This window comes from Chroicocephalus ridibundus, chromosome 8, assembly GCF_963924245.1.
Source record: "Chroicocephalus ridibundus chromosome 8, bChrRid1.1, whole genome shotgun sequence".
NCBI lineage: Eukaryota > Metazoa > Chordata > Aves > Charadriiformes > Laridae > Chroicocephalus > Chroicocephalus ridibundus.
Genome location: NC_086291.1, coordinates 6237743 through 6249970, shown reverse-complemented (window position 1 = coordinate 6249970; position 12228 = coordinate 6237743). Strand labels below are relative to the sequence as shown.

The 12228-nt window shown below is 53.9% G+C and overlaps 1 protein-coding gene across 3 annotated transcripts in view; it reads right to left on the bottom strand.

Moving 5' to 3' along the window:
* Nucleotides 1–3076: 3076 nt before the first annotated feature.
* Nucleotides 3077–12228, bottom strand: part of SSBP3 (single stranded DNA binding protein 3) — a 55565-nt gene continuing 46413 nt past the window's right edge. For all 3 annotated transcript variants that reach the window (XM_063342717.1, XM_063342719.1, XM_063342718.1), the window contains 11 exons: nt 10819–10885; nt 10635–10711; nt 7744–7808; nt 7585–7633; nt 7255–7290; nt 6981–7035; nt 6446–6516; nt 5833–5911; nt 5598–5626; nt 5321–5422; nt 3077–4489 (listed from right to left, as the gene is read on the bottom strand). In XM_063342717.1, coding sequence (XP_063198787.1) covers nt 4460–4489; nt 5321–5422; nt 5598–5626; nt 5833–5911; nt 6446–6516; nt 6981–7035; nt 7255–7290; nt 7585–7633; nt 7744–7808; nt 10635–10711; nt 10819–10885 — 660 coding nt within the window. In that variant the 3' untranslated portion in view covers nt 3077–4459. The remainder of the gene's footprint in view (nt 4490–5320; nt 5423–5597; nt 5627–5832; nt 5912–6445; nt 6517–6980; nt 7036–7254; nt 7291–7584; nt 7634–7743; nt 7809–10634; nt 10712–10818; nt 10886–12228) is intronic.

The window sequence follows — 12228 nt, the reverse complement described above, 5'->3', positions numbered from 1 at the left end:
CCTCTGAGGTCCAGGAGAGGAGCTTGAGGGAACAGAGCAGGGCTCCCAGCTCAGCACCGGGGATGGATGCTCAGGTTGGTCCGTCGTGGTGCAGGTACGAGGTCTGTGAACCAGGCAGCCCCTACCACAGACAGCCATGCACGTGTGTGGTGTCCTGCTGGGCTTCACCTGGTTCACCCGCTCGTTCCTCCGGTGTGACCTGCTGGAATTGGCCCAGCTGAGGGAGGTGGGACCCAGAGCAGGGCAATGGGTCACAGAGGCACACGTGGGCTGGCATCAATAAGTTATAAAGGCTCGTCAACCAATGAATGGCGTTACCTCAGCATGGACCAAGAACCAGGCATTAACTTTTAATGAACGGCAGCCGGGGGAAGCAGAACATGTGAGAACAGGGTGGCTGGAGATGAGGACCCAGCAGTGCCTGGCTGCCCAGAGGAGAGCTCTGCAGCCGCTGGCAGGGGGTCTGGCCCCCAGCCTGCCCTGGAGGTGATGCACGGTGTGTTATCCCAGCTCCACCACTCCACACTACCTTCCCCTGAACCTCTCCTGGTGGAAGATCCGACTCCACGGGCTGCACTCGTGGTGCCAGCAAGTACACACCGTGCTCAGACCGGAGCCCCTGGTTGTTCAGATCCTCCTCCCACATTTAATTTAATGGAAACTAACGTGGGAGACAATTATCCCTAAGGTTGGGCTCAGGAGATGTTTAGAGGAGGGAACTTGGCAGTTTCTCAGGGCGGTGTTTAACAAAATTAGGCTGTAACCTGGTAAGAACCAACAGGACGGGCTTTTCTGTGCCCCGCAATAAACACATCAGGCAGCAATGCTGCCCCTCGCTCCAGGCGGCTGAGCGGTGCCCGCCTGGGCAGGGATGGCTCCAGGAAGCCAGGAGCGCAGGAAGCCCTCCTCCTCATCAACTAATTACCCCTGGGGGGCCGATTTTCCCAATGATGGACAACACCCACACGCTGCTTTCTGCAAAGCGCAGAGATGTGGTTACCTGGACCAAAAACTGCATCGGGGGATAGCTGCGGACCCGGCACGGGGACATCTGTGGCGTTAACCCGGAGGCAAACCTGCAGAGGTAGCGAAGGGTGCGAACACACCCTGCTCCTCAGCCTCGCCGTTAATTACATGCTAATGGGCTCTGCAGGCACAATGATTTTTCTGGGTGGTTCCCAAACCCAGCAGCCATCCAAGGCATTGCCCCCCTGCTCCGTGAGCATCCAGGACCACACCGCTCTCACGCCCGGAATTGCAGCGGTGACGTGGCTCCAGGTGCCGGGTGGGATTGTCCCCCAGGACCAGCAGAGCTCCGGGATGGCTCACAGGCCCCCGAGCCCACGTTTGAACGTTCCCTCAAGGAGGGAGAGAAGCCGCAGAAGCGCAGCCAGCCGTACCCTGCCCGAACTAGTCACGGGCGGAGAACAAGGCTCAGACAGCAGCTCCCGGCAGCGGTTCAGGCACCCGGCACTCGCAACCGCTCATCCGAAGACCTAAAAAAGCCCCACTCTCTCCCCAGGCGCTGCAGCAGGCGCTGGTGCCGCCCGTCGGGGAGGCAGGTCATGGAGGCTCAGAGCCTGGAGCTGGGGTTGATCCCGCAACGGTGCGTTCGCCCGCCCCGCACCGCAGCCGGACCTTCCTCCCGGAGGGGGTCAGCAGACCCCATTGCAAGTCTATGTATGTGTGTATATATATATATATTATTTTTTCTTTTAAGGTGACACTCGCATCCCTCCCCCCGCCTTGCTTACCTCCCAGCGGTGCAGGCCTCCAGCAGTGGGAGGCGGCGAGACTCCTCTCCTGGGCCACCTGTGACCTGCTGCGTGGGTTGCCAACCTCCATCGTCCCAACTCCTCCGGCCTCTTAACGGGGGAATCCTGTGGCGGGACAGGGTGCCAAAAAAAAAAAAAAAAAAAAATCCCCCCTTTTTTAGCCCCAGAAAGCCCCCCTCTGTGCAGCCAGATGGGCTGGGTGCGAGGAGGGTCTGGCGAGCGCGTCCTCAGCCTGATGAAGGCAGGAATGACCGTTTTTCTACGCTAAAAGCCGAAATTTTCAAAATGCTTAAAAAAGAATAACCCATAAAAGAAGCGAGAACGGTTAAACCAAACCTCTCCCAGCCCACCCCCCCGCCAAGGTCCTGCGCCGCAGCCAAATCCCCGTCTACCTTCCAGAGCCCCCCCTGCCCAGTGTGGCCACCTCTCGCCTCCGTTCCCACATCCCAAACCTGGCGTTCGGTCCTTGATAAATAAGGGTCGGAAAAAAAAAAATCCGCCCCGCCCCCGCCCCCTCCCCAAGTCTGGCAGCAAACACCAGGAACAAACTGCAGAGCACCGAAATCAAATGTTTATGTTGATATTTATTACAGCATGGGGGGGGGGAGGGGGGAGAACCGTTTCATTCAAAAAAACCATCCCATACCAATGAAGACAATAATTTAGCTATTCATTTTAAAATACATTAAAACCGGTCCTTTCATTTCCTCGTTGTCAGAACAAGAAAAAAAACCAAAAAAAACAAACCAAACAAAAAAAGGAAAAAAAAACCCCAACCCCAAGATGGAAAGCGGAAAAGGAAAAAAAGTTGACCCCCCCCCCCCGCCCCGGGGAGCCCCCGGGTATATTCAGGAGGCAACAAATCTGCGTTCGGTTATTTCTCAGCGTTACTTGGAAAATATTAACCTGACTGTAACTATGAGAGTGACACCCTCAGACCCCCCCATCCCCCCCGCCCCTCCCTCCCCAGCGACTTTCTACAGGTAAAGCACAATTAAAATGCCTAGGAAAAAAGAAGGCAAACATTGGAAAAAAAAAAAAAAATTTGTATTACACGCTCAAAAAAAAACGTTTTGTCATCTCATGTCTTGCAGTCAGAGTAATAAAAACAAGCCAAATGTCCCCCAAAAACATTTCAATGAAGGGGTGCGGAAAAAAGACATCCCTTTAATAAAACATTATCAACAAATATCGTACACAAACTACAATGTATAATAATTACTTTTTTTTTTTTTTTTTTTTTTCCCCTCTCGGTAATTTTCGAACCAGACTACAAGGTAAGAAAAAACACTGAAACAAGATACAATGCTTTCAATAATCCGCACAAAGGTCAAATCCAAGGGAGAGAATATTTTACAGAATATGATATACATGGAGCAGAAATGGGAGCCGGAGAAAAACAAAGACCAAACTACAGGGTAGTGTCATGTACAGAGATCCCAACCCGCCGCCTTGGCTCGTCCCTTCCTCTCCCGCCAGAAGGAAGGGCCCTCCAGGCCTGCCATTAATTTTTATTTTCTTATTACAGAGCGAGCCTACAGAAGAGCAAGGTTACATTTTTTAACAACAAGAATTCCTTAAAAAATATCTCCGTCCAGTTCCGAATCAGAGAGAAGTGAAACAAGAGCACGTCTCTAAAGAAAAGAACACCCCCCCCACCCCCTACCCCCCGCAAAACACCCCCAAAGCAAATAAACACCCCCCCCTCCAAAAAAAAAACCAACAAAACCCCCAAAGTTAGCTGGAGATCACAGTTTCAAAGTCCCAGGTCAGATTAACCCTTTCTTTCGATGGATTTTTAAAAAAAAAAAATAAAAAAAAAATCCATTTTTGCAGTGAACCAGCTGCAGGACTGTGGGGAAGGGAGGGACAGAGATTTCTTCTTGCACTCGAGAGAGGGGGGGGAAAGACTAACACAGTGCATGCCACAGTCACAGAGAGCAGGATCACCATCCATTCGAGGACGGGATCCCGGAAGGGGTCACCTGCCTCAACAAGTTTATAACGAGGTGGTGGAGTCTCTTCCCCAAAGCAGATCTTGTTAACTGGAGGAGGAAGCGTTGGTGCTGCGAACGAACCAAAAAAAAAAAAACAAAAAACAAAAAAAAAAACAACAAAAAAAAACCAAGCCCCAAAAAAACCCAACAAAAAAACCCACCCAAAAAATAGAAGGGAAAAAAAAAAACGCCCCAAACCAAAAAAACACAGGCCTTCTGAACGAAAACCACCATTGTAAACTGTCCAGTTTATTTAAAAAAATGACTACAACAGAGACAACATGAGATTTCATATCTAGACTAGCTTCCTGGTGTCGCACGGCACAAACATACAACAGGTTCGGTTTCTGTCTTTATTTAAAAGAACAAAGCAAAGAGATCGGAGTTGGGTGCTAGAGGCTTCCGTTTGTTTCCAAAAAGAAGTGTCATGTACATATATAAACCCTTCTGCACAAAGAAGGGTCTTGTCATGTCTTGAAATATTTTAAGTTTTGTCCTTCATGTTTTATGGAATAAAAAGTTCGGCCTTTTTATTGCATGAAACTAAACCTGGGGTTTTGGCCCCCGCCACGCGTCTCCCTGCCCATACACCTAGCTTCTTCTTCGTCTTCTTCTTGCATAATTCGTTGAGATCCTCCGAACGGCAGCTGACTCTCTTGATCCTGGAGAGGAGGAGGGGGAGGGAAATCACACACTCATCGTCATGCTGGGGGAATACTGGAAGAGAGACAGAGCCAGGGTGAGAAACCAGGCGGGCCAGACACCCCCCCCCCCGCCCCCGCCACTGAAGGGAGGGTGTAAAAGGAGGCTGATGACAGCTGTACAGCAACCTAATTGGATCTAATAAATCAGGAGGAGAGGATATGCTGGAGGCTCAAATTTATCAGGGCGTAATCTGCTCTGCAACTCGCTTTTCCGGGGAGAAAATCAGCGGAACAGTATGGGGTGAGACGCAATTTAAAACAAATAATTAACATGCACGTGTGTCTGCGCTGCTAATAGAAGAGGAGGGATGTCTGCAGCCGCGCACAGCGCCTTGCATCGGCCAGGCCAGCACAGCTGGCTGCATCCACACCCGCTCCTCTTCGTCCCACGGGATCCTCTCCTCTCTCCTCCAATGTCTAGCAAGAAATTTTTCCCTCTGAGGGCGGTGAGCCCCTGGCCCAGGTTGCCCAGAGAAGCTGTGGCTGCCCCATCCCTGGAGGGGTTCAAGGCCAGGCTGGACGGGGCTTTGAGCAGCCTGGTCTGGTGGGAGGTGTCCCTGCCCAAGGCAGGGGGGTGGAACTAGATGATCTTTAAGGTCCCTTCCAACCCAAACCATTCCACCATTCTACGATTCTCTCCCCTCCCTCGGTAAGTCCCATCCCACCGAGGACCCAAGCTTGCACCCACCAGCACGTTCTTCCTCCCCACTTTCTGTCCCGGAGCAGCTCACACACAGCACAGCCCAGGTCCAAAAGCCACCCACCGGCAAGCCCAGCCGCCCCACCGTGCCGGGATGCCCCGGGGACCGTCCCCCCCTGTCCCCAGGGAGGCTCACTCACTCACATTGTCATTTTGGAAGGAATGGAGAAAGTTGCCTCCCAGCTCCCCGTCGTCTCTTGGAGTGCCCGGGGGATTGCTAATGCCACTTATGTTGTTTGGAGAATTCTGTGGGAGATGGGGGGGAGGCGGTGAGCGGCCCCTGAAACGCCATGGGGACAGGACGCAGCCCTGCCTGCCACCGTCACGTCCCCCCGATGTGTCCCCATCCATCAGGGTCACACCGGCGCCCCAGGGCTGGGAAAAGGGGGGGGACCACGCACCCGCTCTGCAGCTCACTTACTTTTGGAAGTCCATCTATGTCTCCTGACCCTGTGCAGGGGGGGGACACAAAAAGAGAACAACCTTATTGAGCATGCAGCGATGGTCCCTGCGTCCCCCTGCCATGCTCCTACCCCCCGAAGGCTTTGAGCACTGGTCTGAACCGGGGGCTGACCCCCAGCAGGCACTGGGATGCTCCGCCAGCATCCCCAGGGAGCGAGGGCCCCCCAAGCCACAGCCCCGCCGCGGGCGCTCACCTAACGATCCGTTCATGTGATGGGGCTCCATGCCGCCCATGCCACCCATGGGGCCATCGGAGCCAGGGCCCATCGGGAACTGCGGAAGAAAAAAGGCAACAGACCCCAATTTAGCCACAAAACCACCCCGCACACCTGCCACGGCCCTGGTGGCTACTGGGGACTGTCCCCTCCTCATCCATCCCTCCGGAGCGGGGCAAGAGGAAGGATGCATCCACCCCTCTGAGGCTATGGGGCATGTTTTGGGGCTCATGGTCCTATGGGTTCACCTAAAAAATTTGGCCATACGGTGACCCAGACGCACGGCAGCACAGAGGGCTCCCTCCAACTAGTATTTCAAGAAATTTAAATCTGCCCCCGCCCCACAAAACACAAGATCTCGCCGGGCACGCAGCTGCCACCACCTCGGCCAGAGCAGCAGGACCGCCGCTCTCTTAATAAGCATAAAAAATTAACAAAGTCACCAAAGAGTTAATCGCTTTTTGATGGTTTGTTTTATTTCTGTTTTGTAACAAATGGCTGAAATCAATTAAAGTGCTTTACTCTCAACTGATGAAGTTAATTATGATTTGTTATGGTATCTGATATGTAAATTATTAGAAAGCAGACTTACATTCGATCGACTGCCTGCGGGCGGTACTGGATTAATCATTGTGTAGATGTTGTCACTTGAATTTGTTGAATCTGTGGAACAGTGAAGCCCAGTAAGTCGGGTGATTAATTCATTTCTTAATTAAAACAAACTCATGCCACTTGAACTCATTCTTTTGTATTTTATCACCTAAAATTCCCTCTAAGTACCACCATTTTCTGGCTAATTTGTATTTAATGAAGATCCACAAAGTTTTTAATCACAGAAATTCAACTGTGAAAAATAATTCAAGTCCTGGCTGGGAAGCGTGGGGAGGTGATTCCCTGCCATGTAGCACTCCCCACCTCCCCGAGCCCCCCACCATCCAAATCCATAGGGGGACATGCCACGGACATGCCATCCCAAAGCCAAGCGGCCCACGCCGCTCGCTCCCCGACAAGGCAAAAATTGGGCAGGGGTTGTCCCTAGGGACGGGGTTCTCCCAGCAGGGGAAGGGGCAGGATCCCCGGAAGGCTGCCCCTGGAGAAGGAGGTCTCGGGGCGGGGGTGTCTCGTACCTGCGGGACTGGGCATGATGGGCGTCCCCGGAGGACCGCCGCCGCCGGGTGGACCCTGCGGAGAGACAAAGTGGGGGTCAGCAGCGCGAACAGGGGCATCACCCACCTCCCCACGCTTTCAAACGCCTTCCCCCGGCTGGATCTTGCACCCCCAAATCCAGCCCGCCCCCCCCCCGACCTCAGCACCGCATCCCCCCCAAACTGCATGAACTCCCCGATCGTAACATCTCTGCACCCCGGTGATGGGATGGAGGGAAGGAGACGGAGGACTCACCACGTATGTACCAGGCGATGAAGAAGAGTATGGGATCTATAGAGAGAAGAGAGCTGGGTTCAGCCGCGGGGTGCACGGGGGCTCCCATGGGCTGCACATCCAAGAGCCCCCACCACCCCCCCAGCCAGGCCAGGATGGGGGTCCCAGGGCCCACCAGCCCTCACAGCTGCCCCCGCTGCAGGGAGAGCAGCACGGGAGCCGGGCATAGGCTTCAGATGCAGCAAGAGCCTGGGGGACCCCCTCCTCATTAGCAGGGTTCAGTTAACGAGGAATGGCCTCGTTTGCGGGGACGGTCCCTGACCAGCCCCGCTCTTGCTTCAAGATACTCACTGAGTTAGCACTGCTGGGGTTCGGCCACGGTCTGCCGGCTCCTGGCCCCCTGGGGTCAAAATTAAACGGGAAAAAAATTAAACGTTGTGGTTTTTATCCGTAGGGTCTTGCAAAGCCCGAGTCGGCAGCCAAACACCCCCGGTGCGGGGTTTGCCTTACATGTTAATTCCAGGCATGCCGGGACCTAAGGAGTTGGGTGGAGGTCTCATGCCGCTGCCATAGTTCTGCAACGATAACCAAGGGTCAGTCTACCGTAACGGGAAGGGAAACCGGAGAAGACAAGGGAAGGAGAAAACAAACCCCAACAAATAAAAAGAACAAGAAGGTTCATTTGCAAAAATGAGCTTAAAAATCAGATGATGATGAACGTAAAAGCAATTAGCAATTGCGCTTATAAAAAAAAACAGGCAGCTGAATATGGGAGGGAGTCAGGCTGAGCCCTAAAGTCCCCCCCTGGTCTCTGATGGAGGGAAAACAGCCCCCTCCCAGCTCCGGGAGACAAATCTGCTCACAGCCCCCGGGGCGCCAGCAACAAAACCTTTTGGGTTTGTCTTTTTGTGCAGGAGAAAACAGGGGCAGGAGGGGAAAAGGTAGCAGCGGCGCTCGGAAGGTTATTGCTGCAGCGTAAGGATCGGAAAAGGCTGTGCCAGCTCCCCCCGAGATGGAGCATCCCCTGCTCCCAAGATAATGGCTGGAGTAGGGAAAAACAAGCCAGGCTTGTTTTCCCGTTGCTTCCCAGCTCTCTGCAGCTTGGGGAGCCTCTCGGGGCTCCTCTCCTGGCTTATTCCACGCTGGCTTAGCCTCCAGCTGGGACCGGGAGCCTCAGATCTTCGTCCCTCATCTCCTAAAACCAGCTGGAGTACAAAGCCAAGCCCAAGGCAGCGGAGGAAGAGGAATCCCCCGAATGCCGCGCTCCATTTGGTCTGCGCTTGGCTCCCTGTGCCCTCCGGGCGACGTGCAGCCGGATTTAGGTCGCGCTGCCGCTCCTCCCCTCCCACCTTCCCCACGATGCATCTTTTTAGGCTGTATTTCTGCTATTTAGAGAAAAAATTGCTAGGGCAGGAGGGGGGGACGGCTGGCCGCTTCCTACTTTGCAGCCCCTCGGAGTGCTCCAAGCTGGATCTTAAGTGCAATGCATCATTGCCGTTGATTTTTCCCTGGATTTATGGATGCATCAGAGCACGGTGCATCGCCAAAGTTTGTTTTGAAGAGGCAGAAAAGGGTTTTCCCCAAACAAATTAACGGCAAGTCCTTAATTGATCGAAATTCCAGCCATTTACACTGAATAGCAGCATCAAACCCCTTGTTTACAAAAAAAAAAAGAAAAAAAAAAGGAAAAAAAAAAAAGCTCAGCGTTTTTAATTGGAGCTGAAAGGCTGGAAAACGAAGCCATCTGAAAGATGGGGAGGGAGGGTGGGGAGGGAACGCAGCTGTGCCGAGAGACCTGGATGCCGGGCTCCGGCAAGACACCGCCGAAACCCAGGGAGCTACAAAGCCCCTTCACAGAGGCACCGGCAAACCTAATCCTGGCTTCTGCAGAGCTAAAACTGCGACTATTAAAGGGAAAAAGGCAGCGGCCACCGGCTGTAAGGGATGATTCATCGTCGGTGCATAATAAATAGCTGTTGTCAGGACGCCGGGATGTCCCGGCTGGATGCTCTGCAGCCCTTTGGAATAATTTCAGGAGAATTTGGGAAGGTCCTGATGCAAAATCTTTAGATTTCCAAATGTAAAGGGAAAAAAAGCCCTGGTGTGAGAGGCTGCTGGGTTTGGTGCGATATTTTTGGCGGTTCCCGGATGGCTGCGGGGAGGCGGCGCCCAGCGGGTGCCAGATTGGGAAGCCCAGCGCTTCTCCAGAGGAAGGCTGCCTTTAAAAAAACCAAAAACCCCTCTCCCGAACGTAGGTAACACAGGGAACGGCGGAGTCAAAAATAAAAGCTCTGAACATTTCACAACTCCTGCCGGCTCCCGGAGCCGCCGCCATCCCACGCGGCGCTCAAGGCGCGCTCGACGCTTCCAAGTTTCCCGGCGAGCTTTGGAAGTGGGAAGCGAGCAGCCTCCCCCGGGCAAGGCGCCGCCGCTCTCCTTGGCGCAGGCCACGCTAACAAATGCCTTTTTTTTTTTTTTTTTTTTTTCTCGGGTGCAATCCTCCAGGAAAGAAGGATTTTAAACGGCGCTATCGGAGGGCTTGTCTGTGAAACACTGCTCGTGCAGGTTTGTTATCCCGGGTTTGGATCCCGGTGCCTGCGGAGACAGCTGGGCATCCCCGAGCAGCATCCTCAGGTTGGTGTTAAAAAGAGATGACACAACTCCCCTCTTTACACAATATTCGCTTATCGCAACAGTCTCGGGGGGGGGAAAAACAAAACAAAACTCCAGCGCGCCCGCTCGTCTCCTGACAGACTCTGATCCTCGCGCTACAAACTTGACGTAGGCGACGAGGCAGAGAGGATAAACCTCCAACCAAAATATGGTAATCCGGTTTTTGAAGTCTCGTAGCAGGAACAAACAGGAGTGAGTCAACAACAAGCCACTCCGTAAAGTGAATCAACGGAAAGACAGCATATATTAACCCAGATCTGCTTAATTTCCAGAGTTTACTCCCCTTTCCCGAAATAGAGAGCTTGAGCAGGCAGCAGGAAGGGAACCTCGCGAAGGAAAGCCTTATTCCCCTGCTAAAGGGATCTTTGCCATTTCTTGTTATTTATTTATTTTTAATGAAAGCCTCCTTTCCCTTTCCTGCTGTTAGGGCCGTAACTATTTCCCAGGCAAGCAGTGTAATGCACTCAAAGGCTGCTCCGGTGCGGCACTAAGTGCCATCCCCTCTGACGGAAGGGCAGGGAGGGAGGTTGCAATACCCTTAATGAGCTCTGAAGACCTCGCTCCTGTTAAAAGGAGGGATTTCCAGATGCAAGACTAATGTAAAACGCATTAACACTAATGGGGGGGACAGGGCGTGGAGGGAGGGGGGAACTCCCAGCCCTTTGAGCCCCAGGAGGTTGTTTCGACGGTTTGCCGAGCCGTAAGATGCTCTTTGGCGCTGGGCTTACCTGCGGACCGGGACCCATGGGGCCCATCCCTCGCGGAGGATTCATCCTTTGCATGGGGCCGCCCATGTTGGGGTGCCCTGTTGGGAGGAAAGCAGGGGCGTTAGGCGGCCCAGAAGCCCCTTCGAGTCGCAAATGAGCAGCTAACGAGAAACACTAACGGTCCACCCTCCTCCACTGGGTTTACCTTGCTGTCGCGTGGGATCCATCGAATTGGGCAGCAACGGCTGTGTACCGGGAACGGCGCCCGGGGGCTGTGAAAACAAGGGGAGGAAGATTAAAAAAAAATAAAATCATTGCTAAAACGCAGCCGAGAGAGAGAGATTTGGGTTGAGGCTTTAGGCTTTTGGGGTGCTCCTCGGTGTGCACCCTGGGATGCATCACCCCTCCTGCTACTGCACAACCTGTGGCTGTCCGAGCATCCCGCATCCTGCTGCATCCCACGGCATCCTGCATCTCGGGCATCGTCCTACAGCCTCCAGGTGTTTGCCTCCCCTTCCCTTTCGCACACACCCTCTAAAAACCAAACACAGCACCAGCGTTTCCTCCTCTCCCTGCAGCCCACGCGCCATCAAGCTGCCATATTTTAGGGGAGCAGGGGAAAGCCCGGGCTGCACGGGGCAGAGACGTCAAAGCCGGCAGAGAAAGGAGACGGGCAGTGCAGTTCCCCGGTAATTTACGCAGCTCCAGGGCCAAACCGTGCAGGTTGCAGCGATTCAGCGGCTGCCGGCGGGGAGATGCTCCATTCGCAGCAGAGCAGCGTTCGGACCCGTCCCCAGGCCGGCAGAAGGGGAAGGCGGATGCTACCCCTCCCCAAACCCAGCTCTGCTCCGACAAGGTGGCTATTTAAAGTTCAAAGGCTGCTCCAAACAGATAAAGGGGAAGAAGATACCATCTGCCTGGGGGAAGCAAACTGTAAACAGTTTTGCTACAGCACCGCCTTTTATTTGACTGCCGGCACAGACAGACCCCACTGCTGGAGCGCAGCATGGGCACTGGGTGCACGCGGACACACCGAGGCAGAATTTGCCCGATCCCAATTTTTTTTGCCAGCCTGGAAGCTGGCAGCAGGAGGAAGATAAACCGGGGGCGGTGTGTGTGTGTGTTGTAGTGATGGATATTTACACTTCTGCTGCCTGACCTTCCAGCCTGCCTATTTATTCCTCTTGTCCCTCTGGATGCGGCCACAACCTCCCCGAGCTCTGCGTAGGTACAAAACTGTGTTTTATACATGGTGTTTGGGCGGGGGGGGGGAGGCGTAATTAAATCCTTCTAATTAACTTTACCCAATCCTGCGTGCTCGACCCTGCCGCCAGAGCAGCCACCGCAAACCGTCCCCTGCCTGCCCCAGCTCACTGTGGTCACCTCCAGCAGCACTCAGGACCAGCCTGGGTACCACAGCAGGACGGGGGGGGGGGAGCGGCGGCCCTTAAAAACGTCCCACGAGGAGGCGCAGTTAATTAATACCTCGCTAAAACAGCCACCAGTGCCCTGGGTGGGAGGCTCTTCCGACTCAGCTGGGCTTGGGGGTCCTCCATCAGCCCCCCCCCTCCCCCCGCCCCGAGTTTTTCTCAGCTACGTCTCAGCTGTCTCAGCA